This window comes from Lycorma delicatula, chromosome 1 (genome assembly GCF_047948215.1).
Source record: "Lycorma delicatula isolate Av1 chromosome 1, ASM4794821v1, whole genome shotgun sequence".
Classification (NCBI taxonomy): Eukaryota; Metazoa; Arthropoda; class Insecta; order Hemiptera; family Fulgoridae; genus Lycorma; species Lycorma delicatula.
Window position 1 is genome coordinate 261888188 of NC_134455.1, and position 16253 is coordinate 261904440.

The 16253-nt window shown below is 34.9% G+C and overlaps 1 protein-coding gene across 1 annotated transcript in view; it reads right to left on the reverse strand.

Moving 5' to 3' along the window:
• Positions 1–4104: 4104 nt before the first annotated feature.
• The window catches only part of mbc (dedicator of cytokinesis protein myoblast city), a 220438-nt gene continuing 208289 nt past the window's right edge, over positions 4105–16253 (reverse strand). Inside the window, exons 35-36 of the mRNA XM_075376562.1 lie at positions 14157–14302; positions 4105–4351 (exon numbers count right to left, since the gene is read on the reverse strand). Of these exons, the coding sequence (XP_075232677.1) occupies positions 4262–4351; positions 14157–14302 (236 nt within the window). The 3' untranslated portion in view covers positions 4105–4261. The remainder of the gene's footprint in view (positions 4352–14156; positions 14303–16253) is intronic.

Sequence of the window (16253 nt, forward strand, 5' to 3'; positions counted from 1 at the left end):
TAAATTTTCATAACATTAGACTTGATAACAAAAACTTTAATTAAAATTTTGTAACATATTTTCCAATATTTTGTAAAAGTAACTAAAATATACTTATTTTTTATATTTTTAGATTAAAATTGATGCATTAAAGCATTTGCAATATTCTAAAAAAAAAAAAACTTTTATCGATAATAAAAAAGGTTTGAAAAATGTGCATTATATTTGTTATGTTTATCTTGGTGTTAGGACAACTCAAGTATACTATTTAATAGTTGAATTTAGAGTTTTATATTAATCTAGTTTAAAAATAATAATTCTGCTTTGATGGTTGGGTAGATTCCCTTTGGCTAAATATGGCCTCAATGGCATAGACAATATGTCAGTTTAGGAACAATCTTGAATATTATACTACGTATTAAACTGAAAACCGACAAAAGTGCAATCAAAATGCTGTAACTAAAGAAAAACTGAGACAAAATGAAGTCAAGTCTCTAAAATAATACAAGTACTTCAAAAGGGAAGTGGAGAGACTGATTTCAAGCAATCTTATATCTGATATTGAAAATTCATAAGTGAAGTGGTGTATAAACTTTCTGACAGTTAAAGTTAAATAACAATTAAATGTTTCTAAAGAACCAAAAAATGACTATTAAAATGAAAAAAAGGGTACAGAAAATTAGCAATGGAGAAACTGTTAAAAACATCTCTTGTTAGTGGAAGCACTTTATTAATATTGTACTAATTAAAATTAAAATAGTTAATTCTAGAGAATTAACTATAAAAAGTTAAAATAGTAATTCAAGAGATTGCTTGTAAAACACTGCTGTACTACAAATGAAAGTGTGATTTACCATATGTTGAGATTGCTTGTAAAATTATTAAAGGGAACAAAGGTGTACGCAATCAAACGTTTTTGGCTGATGACTAAGAGTAAACCATGCGCCAATAAGCATTTAGTAAAATCCTTGCATTTAGTAAAATCCTTGCAACTAAACTGCTTAAAATAATATATATAAAGAAAATAAAGAATATAAGATTATTTTGAGAATAAAATCTGTAATTTTTTAATTACTGCTTTATGAATGCTTTTTGTCAGAAAACATCAGATTTTAAAGTATTCAAATATGATACACATAGTCTTCAGTGAATATTTAAAACATTTTGTTCTAAGAGACAACACACATCTTAACTGAAAATAATCAGGTCTAACAGAACTTGAGATTTAAAATAAATTTCAATTTAAAAAAAAATGTATGCATAAAATTCTGGACCTGGTAAGAATCTTTAAATCTTCTGTCTGGCACTCAATAGTTAAAAACATGCTTTCTAAAACAATAATTAAATAAAAAAAAGTTATCAATTAATAAAAATTAAGAGTATGAAGATGTAAATTTATAACGTAAAAAATTCAATTAGCCTGTCATTGAACAGCTAAGTTAAAAAGTTATAATAAATTAAGAATGTACATCATAAAATACAAATCATATAATTAAAACAACAATAAAATTTTAGCATGGTTCATGAACATGTAAAATCTTAAAACAGTTAAGCAATAACAATTAAAGTAATTATCTGTATAAAATATTAAACACAAATATACATCACATAAATTACATGCTTCATAGAAATTACCATAAAAAAGAGCGTTCTACTGATTAAGACTAATACATTTCTTTTTCAAGTGCTTAGGGATATTCTATAAAACACTGTCATTTTAGTGTAATATAAATATAAATACAATAACAGTCATGAATACAACAAATAAAAAATATAGCCATGAACTCCAAGATTTTACCTTTTTATTTTAATTAAGAAAAGCTCACTCAACACTTAAATCACAGAATAGTTTTACAAATAGCTAAGAGTTTGGAAAATCCAGCATCATCATCTAAGTTTATATAAATGATTAAACATTTTTTATTATTGGTGTATTATAAAGAGTTTTTGTATTTTTATTTCCAATACATTTTTCCAGGATCCAAAAAACTCATGAAGTAAATAATCAATGTTGTTAATAGAAAGCATCAAGAAAAAGAGAGAATAAGATAAGAAGTGATTAAAAAACATCATAAAACTAAAAACAGTAATATCATCAATAAAATTAACAGAAAACAAAAAAAATTGCTACACTCAGTTTTCATGCACCAAATAACCAAATGTACACCCAAACTTATTTCTGTGAATTGTTTTATTTGTCACTGAATAGTTTTGTTGTTTCTCCAAGAGCTTGATTGAATATCTTGGATTGGCTGCTAAATTTTGTCATTGTTCTGTTATTTGGTTGAGTTTGTGATGATTTGTTATTTCTATTTTGAATGGCTTTAGGTGAAGAAAAAGAAAAAATATCACAGAGGATGGTCTTAGAAAGAACTCAAAATGCTAACAAGAGAAGTGATTATAAATGTAAATGAAGAAAGCTGAAATAAATACTACAGACTGTGGGAAAGAAGAATACTGGGATAAAAACAGGCTTATAAGAATAAAATTATACATATAATAAATGTATGCAGCTGATGATGTGATTGAAGTTTGTGAAAGCGCTTCTGTTTGTGTAATGAAATAAGGACAATAATGTTGGTGTAATAATGACAATAATCAGACAATGGTTTACATGGCTAACTGCGCATGAGAGGAGTGGATGTGTCTTAAATAGCATTCAATATGATGTTTTTAGAAAGATACAACATTTATTGGTGTCACGAGGTATCATTCAAACGGTAACTAGACGCATTCCTTATCCTTGCCAACACTCCAGTTTGCAATAGTAAAAATAATGTATAATGTATTATAATGAATAATTTAGAATAATTATGTGATCTGCTAATTGTTCAGCTACACCCATTTTGCTCAGTATTGTAAAAATTCAATGGTCCATTTGGTTCAGTTTTGCTTTCTCTTTTATGGAAAAAAGTTATCAAAATATAATTTAAAATTTTATATTGAAAAAGTAAAAAAACAATTTCTTGCAGACACCACTACTCATAAAAGGAAATAAATGTTAATATAAGATCTTGGATTCATATCATATTATGTCACTTTTATAGTAATCGTGAATACAAAATATACATAAGAATATATAGATTTAAGGTTTATCTTTGCTATCTTTGACAAAATTTAATGGAAAAATAAATAAGGAGAAAACAGTTTGAAACTGGAACCATTCATTGAATTTTTAGTTGTTCCTTTTACTTAGAACATAAGAAAAGTACGATTATTCAGTTATATCATTTTGAAATTTAATAATGCTTGAAACCTTACATGATCATATCTGTTAAAATTTTCAAGAATTCAGTCTGTACCCAGGCATATGAAAATCATAAACTGGCAATTTTTCTTTTGGAGTAAGATAAAAAGGTGCATTATTTTGGAAAAATTATAACTTAAATGAGCATCTAAAACCTTTTATAATGACGTTACTTTATACAAAAAAACATACAATTATATTCAAAATGGCAAACAAAATCTTAATTTAGGATACCAAACTTAAATAAAATTGCTGTATCATTTATATCAAATTTTCTCTTTTTCCAACTAGTAGTGTCTACAAATAAAAAAGAAATGCGATATATTTGTTTAAAAATAATGTAGTTATAGATTTAATAATTGTAAACTCAGAAATATTAATTAATACTTATACCGCTTTTAAGAATATCCTTTTGTACCTTTCATTTAGGCAATTATTTTTCAAATATAATTACATTCCATTAAAGTATACTTATTTGACTCATAAATTTGAATTTTATGAGATGTGTTGTAAATGAAATGCAAAACAGTGAGTAGAGATTAATTGCCTAATGAAATATAAAACTAAAATATAATATATGCTTATGGCCACAAAAAAAGCATTCTAAAAGAAGTGCTTTCACATATACACATGCTCAAAAAAAAAAAAAAAAATTAACATTAGCCTAGTGTTATGACATTAATTGTATTACAATACAACATATTCTAGAAAATACAATGATAAATTAAACTTTTTCTTTACTCTTCCATAAAATAAACATGATTTCCTTTCCTAGCTTATCTTTTTAAAACAAAATAAAATCAATATATCACAATATTGAAAATGCATATACATATGCACTCAATAACACAGACGTAATAGATTAGAGTATAGAAAACATTATTAATTATTACTATTATTATCTTAAATAAGAGTATCTGAGGAATGCTATGAATTATCTGGGGTTTCCCACAAATAAGCCGTTACTGACTGATATGACTAAGTTCAGGTAACTCAGTAGAGATACATTTAAGTAGACTGTGTAGTTGTAGTTTATCAACTAGCCGGAGGTTTAAGACTTGGCCTCTTTGGTGGAGGAGTTGGTGGAATTTCATCATCTTTCTCAATAGGTTCTGGAGGTGGAGGCTGAAATAAAAAAAAAAAACAGAATTTTAATAAAATTATAACTATTTTGTCTGATGATACATCAATTTGGAAAGGAAAAATTTTATAAATCCATACATCATAACTGGCAGAGAAGAATGAAAATGACTGTTTAATGAATGAATGTCAACTGAATTTTTGTACCTTCTACATAATCATAAAAAAATTCAAACTTTATAAACTCTAATTATTACTCCATAACAAAAAAATCAGCTAGAAATTTTTAATCGCTTTTCGGCATTATTTAAATTACTACTACAATAACACTAATATACAAAATAAGACTTCTTTAATGTGCGATACCTTTTCCTGCATTATTGTTTTGTGTAGATTACAGATCTGTAAATAGAATCTTTCTCTCACCTTCAGTTTAACAGAAATAGCACATTCAAATTTAATGGATTATTTGGTTCAGTTCTGGTTATTTTGGTTTTATGAAAAAAGTTATCGAAATAAAATTTAGAATTTTATATTGAGAAAGTAAAAGGTCTAGAAAAGTTACAAGGGATGTTCACGTCGATTTGAGACTTTTGCTAGACTAGAGTATAGATGGAGATTCCTGCGCATTCTATTGGTTGTACACATAAGGTACAAGTGTCAGCTACTACTGCATGGCGTGCTGGAATGAAGCAACAACAATAGTGAGTCGTAAAGAACATAGTGTTCAATGTAATTAATGGATATGTGGAACAGTGTGTTGTAATGGAATTTCTCGTGAGTAAAGGAATAAAATTCAGTGAAATTTATTCGTGACTCTTTGCACAGTATGGTGATGAGACTCTTAGTTGCAGTAAAACATTTGAGTGGTGCAAACGTTTTAAAGAAGGTAATACATCAATGAGTGATGATGCCGGTTGAGGTGGTTCGGAATCTACAATAATCATTCCCATGAACAATCAGCAAGTTGAAGAAATATCCTTGATAATAGATGGATAACCTGCAAGCAAATTGCAGAAGCAATAAATGTGTCTGTCGGAACTAAACAAAATCATTCATGACCATCTGAAGTTTGGTTATGGTGGTGCATGTTGGGTACCAAGACAGCTTTCTGCTTTTGACTGACAAAGAAGATTGCAAATCTGCAAAGAGTTAAAGCAACATTTTGACAAAGGCGGCCAGCTTTTTCTCTATTGAATTGTTACCTGCGATGAAACATGGGTCCATCATTTCACCACAGAATGAAAATGTGCATCAAAGCAGTGGAAGCATACAGACTCACCACCTCCCAAAAAGTTTTGAACAATTGTTTCTGCAGGCAAAGTTATGGCCTCAGTTGATTGGGATAAAAATGGTATCATTCATGTTGATTTACTGTCCTGTGAAGTCAATATTAACAGTAATTACTACTGCAAAGTTCTTCAAGATGTGCACAATGTTCTCAAGAAAAAACAGCCTGGTGAGATCACTAAGGTGTTCTGTTTCTGCAAAACAATGCGCGACCACATGTAGCTCACCGCACGCTACATGTTCTTGGATGGGAGTTATTGTCACATTCTCTGTACAGTCCGGACCTTGCTTCCAGCAATTTTCACCTATTCAGGCCCTTGAAATTATTTCCAGGAGGCCAAAAGAGATGAGGTGAAGTCGTCAGTCCTAACTTGGTTTTGATGTAATGACAGATCTTTCTAGTTCCAGACACTAGTTTGAGTGGTTTTCCAAAACTGAAATATATTGGTGGAAATGCTCACCATGTTCATCACCTACTGCCCCAAGAATTGGTGAGAAAGATCCAGATTTGAAGGCAGGAAATGTACTTTTAGTGATAAATTACAACTCCATAATTTTGTATAAATGTATCTTTTTATCTGCAACATCCTGGTAACTTTATGATTTATGAACACCCAGAAAATTTACACAAGTGTCTTTAAACACTGTTCATGCAGTGAGTTCTACATCAATCAACACAGAATTAACAATTCATCTCTGATCAGTTCCCTTATTTGTGGGCTGACAAAAATCCCTTCTTTAATTTTTGCTTCACTTACTTTTGAGAATTTCTGTTTTATGTACAAAAATCCTTGACTGTCTTTCATAGTTTTTACAACATTTTTTTTTATTAATCTCAGTTTGATATGAAGAGGTGGTAAAAATATTTTTTCTGGTTTAACTAGAGGCTCATGAATGGTATTTTTTCACCAGGAGTTAAGTTCTCACACTTCTTCCACAGTTTTATTACATCATAATGCTGATCCGAAGCTTGGTTGTCTAATTAAAAAATAAAACAGCATTTTACATATCCTAACTACATGTCTATCAAAGAAAAGTTACTTTTAAATCTCCACACACATTCCAACTATGATTTTTATAACTGAATTTTTCAATAACATTTTCGTAATATTATAAGTTTCTTTCTTATTAATTCTAGAACAGACTAGTACATAAGGATACTTATTTTTTACTATTGTGAAGCAGAATTGTTTTTAAGCTTGGTGGAATCAATGAAAAAGTGCCACTCCTCAGGTTCATGAAATTGTCCTAATTGTAACATGCTCATCAATATTTGTACATTACACTAAGTAATTTCCTTCAGAAAAATATTGAAAAACTCTTTCTGTCGGCTTTGATAATCTGAGACTTGTGACTCCTTCCATAATGTTTGCTTCTTCATTACTGTTTTCATGAACCTTGGGAGCTAGAATGGATTTACTATGAGTACAGGTCTGAGTGCAGATGGTAATGAATAGAATACAGTTGTGTTTAGACTTTTTAGACAGTACAGAAAAATTAGTTAAACACAAATAACAATCAGTTAAATGTCTTTTGGGTCACACCAAACCATAGGGAAAATAAACTAGTGTCACCAAAAGACCTTTTACGTACCTATTAGTCATCTTCCATTACTGATTTTACAGTCAAAGTACAATTTAAAAGATTTTTTTAATTAAACTCTTACAGGTAGCAAATCAATTATTGAAGGCATTAAAGGAAAGGCCATCAAAAAAATTCAAGTGTATAACAGAAATTTTATGTAACCAGTCAAAGCTTGTTGTTTAATAAACTTTTAGTAGATAGCCAACAAACTCATCAAGTTGATCTAGTGGTGAACTTGTCATCGCAAATGAGCTGATTTCGAAGTAGAGAGTTCTACGGTTCCAAATCCTAATAAAGGCAATTACTTTTATATGGATTTGAATACTAGATCGTGGATACTGGTTCTTTGGTGGTTGGGTTTCAATTAACCACAAATCTCAGGAATGGTCGCCCTGTGACTGTAAAAGGTTACACTTCATTCACATTCATACATATCATCCTCATTGATACTCTGAAGTAATATCTTACGGTGGTTCTGGTGGTTAAACAGACAAAAAGAGATAAATAACATGATCAAACATGGAAGGCCTGAAGTCTGTCAATGATACTCTAAACCACAAAACTGAAGGTAAACATTAAGGATAGGGTATGATTATGTGAACACTTCTATGATTGGATACATGCTTTAAGTGTTGAACTCTTTGTTTGGTCAGTTCATAGACCAAACTATAAAAACAATAAGATCATACACATTCTTTGAATGTCCATTCAAGTGATAAATATTACCAGAAAATCCCTAGGAAACTGGAATACTTCATTGCAGACTTTGATGTAGATTATCAAAGATGGGTGCAAATCATCAAAAGGAGAACAATGATTTTTGTTATAACAGATTTGCAAGAAAACATTCTACAAGATGTCAATAACATCAATTACAGAAATCGTAACGCAGGAATTGACGTGATAAAGGTTTGATACCTTTGTAAATAATGAACAGCCAGGTGGATAATCTTCTTCTTGAGGAATATCCACTTCTTTCTTCTTTCCACTTCTTCTTCAGAATAATAATAATAATGAAAAGGAGAAGGAGGAGGAGAAGGAGAAGAAGAAGGGCGAGAAGGAGGAGGAGGAGGAGAAGAAGAAGAATAAGTTTAAAAATAACAATAAGAATCATTCTGAAATCTCTCCTCCTTCGACGTCATCGTCGAAGAAGAAGAAAAGTGTAGCTGTATGACATGCACCGATAGTTCTATCAACAGGAATTCCTCGACCGAAATATCTTGTTATTAGAAAAAATGATGGATTGGAAAGCGGTTTTTCGAACATTAGTCCCTTTGTCATAGCTAAGGAACTCGCGGCGAAAGCTGGATTATTCATTAAAGCGCTGAATGACGTACAATCAGCGAAATTATTAGAAATGAAACAATTGGCGAACATTGACATTACTGTGGAAGCTCATGGCACACTCAACTACTCCAAAGGAGTAGTGGTCTGTTGTGACTTACTTAATGGTAGTGAAGAGGAGATTGTTAGTGAGAAGGCATTGCAAGGCGTCATCGCATGTAAGCGATTGAACATGAGGAGGGATGGTGTAGTGCTACCCTCTTCTTCTCATGTCCTTACTTTTAATAACCCCTCATTGCCTGAAAAAATAAGGGCCGGAATCCATCGATTGGATGTGCTCGCCTATATCCCGCCGCCGATGAGGTGTTTCAAATGCCAACATTTTGGTCATATCTTGGACAGATGCAGCCGTGAAGAGATTTGTGCGTGTGGCAAGCAATCCACGAAGGTGAACCCTGTAAGGAAATCCCTTTATGTGTGAATTGTGGAGGACAGCATTCAGCAAGATCTGGGAATTGTCCTACTTTCAAGAAGGAGATCGCAATACAAGAGACTAAAGCAAAGAAAATGGTTAACACGCAGATTCCGGGCAAATAATCCTTTGCGCAAACAGCTGCGCCTAACACAGATATGTCTTCGCCACAATTGATTAATAGCTTACTCAAGCAATTGACACCAGTTCTAACTATGGTTTTAGACAAATTTATGGAAAGGAAATTTGCTACAGTTGAACCAATGCCGTTGACTAGTAGTCAGCAGTCAAACGTCATCGCCAAATCAAATAAACCATTGATGTGGCAAAACATCAGATTACTGAAGAGATTGAACGTAGCAGTAGGAAGCAGTCCAAATAATACGGGAGCATCGAGTTTATCGAAAGTCAAATGTCCTCCGGAACCTTTATATCTCCCGCAAGGAGATAAGCCACCAAAAGGACAGAGGATGCAGAAGACCAGTACCTCTGTTGTAGTCAACTTAGAGAGAATGGAAACAACACAAGGCGTGATGGCACCGCTGACAATTCATGCATCTTTGACCAGATTGCCGAAACAAGCGAATCCCGGTTTTCCACAAAGCGCAACTCTGCACAACCCTGAGACTATGTTAATCTTAGGTGAAGAGAGTGACTGCGGTTCTGTGGGGTCGCTAACTGACTTAGGTTGTACTGCAACTACAAAAAAGAAAAAAGGATGGCTGAAGGGTAAGCCACGCTTATAAAGTTAATGGAGAATATAATACAATGGAATATTAATGGTTGTGTCTCGCACCTACCTGAAATTCAACTAATTATAAATGAGCACAACCCTACAGGGGTGTGTCTTCAAGAAACACACTTTAAGCCAGAACATGATTTCCATCTATGTGGATATCATGTGCAGATGTTGTATTTGATTGACGAGCAAGCAGTGGTGTTGCCACTCTTGTGCGTTCACATCTGTCTTTTCAACGAATACAACTAAATACTATGTTACAAGCTGTCGCTGTACATTTATCATCTCCAGTTGAAGTCTCCGTCTGTAACATATCTTCCGGACGGCAACTGGAACACTGACGATCTGCTAAACTTATATGGCCAACTCCCATGGTCGATGATTCTGGTAGGGGATTTCAATGTGCATAACCCACTTTGGGGTTCACAACAATTGGAACGCAGAGGGCGCAACGTTGAAGAATTTATATCGAACACCGAGCTACTCTTGTTAAACAAAGGTACGGGAACATTTTTCAACATATGAAACTGTGAAACTTTGCCCATAGATTTGTCATTTTGTAGTCCAGTATTGTCGCTTTCCTTAGATTGGAACGTTGACCGACACCTTCATGGAGGTGACTACTTTCCGATTATAATTACAACACATATACAGCGAAATGCACCAAAGTTTATTCAGCGGTGGTGCCTTAAATGTGCCTATTGGATTAGCTATGCAGACAGCGTCGTTATGCCAAGTTGTATGGAAACATTGATGAGGATATAACAAAGGTAATGCGGGGAATTTTAAATTTGGCAAAGGAAAACATTCCTAAAACTACTCCAACTTTGACGAAACCAAGTGTACCGTGGTGGGGAGTTGAAGTAAGTACAGCGATTAGCAGAAAAGCTTTCAATCTATTCAGGAAACGTCCTACCCTGAAGAATCTAATATCTTTTAAAAGACATCATGCCTACGCCATACGCACCATATTATCTGTAAAAAAATCATCCTGGGAAGCATATGTATCCTTCATCCATAGTAACACGTCTGCTATGTATGTATGGAAGATGGTTAGGGCCATAGCTGGCCGGTCCAATAGCCGTCCATTGAATGCGCTCAAACAAGCCGGTGTCGTCGTAATCGATCAACAGTCTATAGTTGAATTGTTGGCCAATCAGTTCGAAGCTGTGAGTAGCAATGAAAATCACCACATCGATTTCATTCGCATCTCAAGAGAGCAAGCATCGCTAAACTTTGTAACGGACGATGACCTTTTTTATAACCTACCATTCTCATTCGTCGAATTCAATAATGCTCTACAAAATTCCAATGATACTTCACTTGGATAAGACGATGTTCCGTATGCATTCGTCAAGCAGCTTAATGACGATGATAAAGCGAGGATATTACACTTGCTTAATAGAATATGGACCTCAGCCTCATATCCACAAATGTGGAAAGAAGCAGTGATCATGCCACTTTTGAAACAGGAGAAAGATCATTTAGACCATAACAGTTACAGACCAATATCTCTAACACCATGTATCGGCAAACTCTTAGACAAAATGATAAATGGTCGTTTAGTATGGTTATTGGAAAGGAAGCAGCTTCTTTCGCCATATCAAATCGGATATAGACAGTGTCGTTCTACGACTGACAACTTGATACTTCTTGAGAACGCTAAACAGAATTCTTTCATTAATAAGAAGCATTTCGTAGGTGTATTTTTCGTCTTTGAAAAAGCATTTGATATGACGTGGAGGTATGAAATTTTAAAACAAATGTATGAATGGAAATGTATGAAATGTAACATAGAAATCTCCCCATGATTATCGCCAGCTACTTCTCAGCGAACCATAAAAGTATGCGTTGGCAACACCTATTTGACAAGTAGGCGTTTGCAAAATGGGGTTCAGCAGGGGTCACCCCTTACCGGCACCCTGTTTACAATTGCTGTCGATAGGGTTCTACAAGCAATACCACTAGGAATTGGTAGCAATACCAATTCCTAGCGATTTTCTATACCAACACGGAAACTGCAATGGTCCGCTATAAGTTACAGCGAGCAATCGATGATGTTGTTTATGCAGCTGAAAAGTCTGGCTTCAGGTTTTTGACTGAAAAGTTATGCGCCGTACATTTCAGTCGCTTTAGAGGAGCACACCCTAGTCCATGACTTACAATAAAGGGTGTTAAAATTATGTATAAAGAAGTCAGGATTTTGAGACCAATCTTAGATAAAGGTCTTACATGGAGTCCTCATATACAACAATTGGCAGCTAAATGCAAACGGGCGTTAAACATAATCAAATGTATGTCGAATATCAATAGGGGATTGGATCAAGAGGTTCTTCTACGTCTGTATAATTCATTGATACTGTCACGGATCAACTATGGCTGTGTTGTTTATCTCTCGGCTCGAAAGAGCTGTTTAAAAGCCTTAGACGTTGTACAAAACGCTGGAATTTGATATGCGACTGAAGCGTTTCGCACCAGTCCCATTGACAGCCTCGAATGTGAATCAGGATTGTCTCCTACGTTTTTGAAAAGACATCCTGTTATTGTGCTATGCGGTCAGTGTCACGTTTTCACCGCACCATGTAAATACGCCAGCGTTCATTGGGCATCCTCACCAAGAAGCTTACAACCGGCGTCATACCTATACCAGGCCGGCTGGAATCAGAGCTCGAGAACTGATGAACAAGTAGAACATTGTGCTTCCAAGAGTTGTTGAATCGACGGTGTGTGAATCGCCACTGTGGCTGCTTCCATTGACCTTTTTTCAAATGGATCAGGCATGTTTTAGGCACTCCAATTCTCAGGAAATAATTCATCGTTTTCAAGAGCTTGTGAGCGAACACAACCGGGAACTGGTTTTCTACATGGATGGGTCTAAGACGGCGAATGGCATTGGCAGTGCCTTCCATTGTGCTGGCATTAGTCATTCGTGGTCCTTGCCGGCAATTGCATCTGTTTATACAGCTGAGTTGTATGCCATTTGGCAAGCTCTGAGGTATTGTGAGCACTATAATGTACCATCCTTTTTTATCTGCAGCGACTCACTGAGTAGTATTCAAGCACTGCAAGATGCGTACTCAACAGACCCCTTGGTGAAAATGATTCTTGCACTGCTTCAGGTGCTAAGCAAGAAGGAACAACAGAGCACATTGATGTGGATCCCCAGACACTCCAGTATTGCTGGTAACGAGGCTGCATATGAGGTAGCTCGAATGGCTGCTGAGGAGCCTGAGCCCGATTGAATACCCGTCAGACCTGGCGTGTCTGCCTGTGTCAGATGTGAATAGCACAGAGTTTGGAGTGGGTTAACCACAAAACTTAACGCCGTGAAAGACTCTCCTCGCAAGTGGACCACTCCACTTCCGATCAAAAGGAGAGAGCAGGTTGTTATAACACGGTTGCAAATAGGGCATATGAACCTAACGTCTAGTTATATGTTGACTGGCAGCAATCAAACAGTTTGTGAGGGATGTCAGCAACCGTTGACAGTCAAGCACTTTTTGGAGGATTGCATTATACATCACGATCTGCAATTTGAAATAGAAGGAGGAATAAAGAGAATTTTGAGAAATGAGTCATGCGCTATTAAAGACTTGCTGCTTTTTTTTTATACGGCCGGATTCTTCTATTGTATTTGAACTGAATTTTCGGAGGCATGTCTTCGACATATACTCTGTGTCAATAGCGGATAGTTAGATTTTCCTTTTGTTTGTTTTGTTTTTACTTTTTTTTGCGCCCCATTCAGGTGTGTAAACTTTTATCAACGTGTGTGTACTTTTCTTTTTTTCTTTAGCTACTTCATGCTTTTTAGTGAATGCTATTGTTTATTCTTACTTTTTGTTTTGAGAATTGACAAGGGCTAATCTTGGCAATCGATGCCCAATAACAAGAAAAAAATTAAAAAAAACAATATTATTATTGATTATTTAAAGGAAAAAACCTGCCTATTTTAATTATTGCTGAACATTTTGATTAATTTCAATTGTTATAACTTTAAGCCGATACTCTGGCTAGAGTAATTTTTATACTAGAAAAAGTTCTTGCAAATCTACATGCAAAAAAAATTATATAATAGTACTCTGATTTTGGTTGTCTTATCTCTTATTAAAAATAGTGATTTGTAATTGACTGCTGACAAAAAAAATATAGTTATTAACTATGCCAGCCAACTAGTTACAGTTATTAACTATATCACTAACTAAATTAAAATAAGTAATATGAGTGCAATAATGAAAATGTATGTAATATAAGGTAAGCAAAAACAATAAAAAATATTTTTCAGCAACTTTATTATAGGTTTTATCTCTCTCTGAGATAATCAAATGGTCTACCAAATAATCAGTTTTCTTTGAGGGCTAATTGCTGAGAGTTAAATAATGTTGTAACTATCAAGTCTTATGATTATTAAACAATAAATAATAGCTAACTAAGTTAAGAGACACAATGTAAAAATATTTTCTAACATTATTTTGAGAAGTTACCTTATTCCGAACTCTTGCTACAATAGGAGTCAATACAGTAATTTGTGGTTCAGCATCAGGTAGATTACAGTAGTCTGCTTCTCGATGTTTTTGAGGTAATGCAGGTGGTATACCATCTTCTTCACTAGCTGTTGAGTCAGTTGTTCCTATGAGTAACAAGAGTTATAAAATAAATACAAAATAATATTACATTATTTAACTGGTATCCAAGTGTTTGCTTTATTGTTCAGTTAGATATATTTATGTATCATAATATTTTGGAAACAAATGAGGGTTTCCTTAAAGAAGATTTTTCTCAAATATCTCTTAACTACCTGTAGTTTTTTCACAGCTTTATTAAGGGGTCAGGTTTTCTCCTGACCCCTTAATAAAGCTGTGAGAAACTGTAAAGTTACTATGATCTTGATATTAGGGTGCTTTGATGAGAGCTATACTTATGACCCTATCTAAAACACTGTTTCTTATCTGGCAGTACATGAAACCTAATCTACAATTGATACATTACTCTGAAAAAGCTTTTCCTAATATTTAATAATGGTTATAATAATGCACTTAATCTCCAAATTTCTTTTAATATATACTCAATATTAAAACAAGACTTCTCTGACATTTGAAATTTAATTTGAAAGAACTTCGTTCTTCTGGCAGTTGTACTGTCTGTACGAGTTCACCTTTTTCTTCTTGTTGTAATTAAGAGTAAAAAGTATATGCCCTTTTCATATGAAGTAGGAATTCGGTCTGAATTGAATTGTCACCTGCTTCTAATTTTACTTCAAGCTGGATTTATTACAAGCATCTGTCCGTAGCTGGTGAACCAAAGCTGAGATTATAATCTTTTACAAAGATGTCATAAAAATATGAATATGGTACTTTGAGTTCTTCTCCTAGAATACTACTGCATGTTTATGAAACTTAGCTATTGAGAGGTAACTCAGGAATAAGGTAACCTGTAACATTTGCTGACCTGCAGTAGCTTTCAAGAGGAAAAAGATGCTATATGAATGACTTTGAAGCAGACCCTTTATTTACAAAGAAATGCAACTTATGGTCCCCTCCTCTGTTTTCTGTGGGAAGTTTACTCGATTTAAAATAAATGCTAATGGCAGGTTGTTATGCGAAGAAGCGAGGGCCCACAGGCTAGTCGTCACAGGCCATGAAGTGCTAACCTTCGTGAGTGCAAATGGTCGTTCGAGACCTGACATGCTTGACATCGCAATTCTGAGGCCAGTAAAAATGCTGTTCTTAATAGAAATGAACCATTCGCCGGTCTTACTGGAGTTGGGCCTAGCAGGGGCTGGGGCGAGACCCACCACCAACTCCCTGAAGGTCAGTGAACTAGTGAATGTTCCATGAAGCTCTTCAACGGGATTTTAGGCCGGTAGATCCGGAACTCCTGACCACAACGGAGGATATCGACAACTCGGTCAATCGCATCACATCGTCCATAAACGAGCTCTGTCTTATAGCACTACAGAGAAGGCCGCACGACCCCTCTGTAATGATCTCCCACCTCACATCTCTTGCAATCTTGGAAAAACGCCGACGGAGTTGGAGATATCGCCTCATCCTGTCCCCCGACGACAAGCGGGCATTTTACTGAAAAACGCACAAGGTGAAAGTGTTGCTGACAAAAAATCGCGAAAAGTCTAGGATAGATTATCTTGTCTCAATATAGGACGACATCTTTTCGGTGTTCAGGTTCAATAAACGGCTACGTGAAGGAAAGAAGCCTCGACATCCGGTGCTGGGACAACAAGGTTTCTTGGTTTATTCAGAGTTCGATCGGGCGGAGGTCGCCGTGGACACACTGGAGGAACAGTTCACCCCAAGAAGCTGCATGGTTGCCAGAACAGCGACCATGCAGCCGAGGTGGACTCTTTCCTCACGCAATACTTCAATCAGGTAGAGGATGCCCCCCCCGCGAAACAACCTCCTCACTGAAGCAGAAGTGGCCACGGCTATCAAAGCCACAAGCCCTGATGGCCCCAGGAGTGGACGGGATCAAGGCCCGAGCATATTGGAACGTTTCCCCCGCTCTTATAGCGACCATGGCCACCCATTTCACGTCCATTTTGTACGTAGAGTACAAAAAATTCC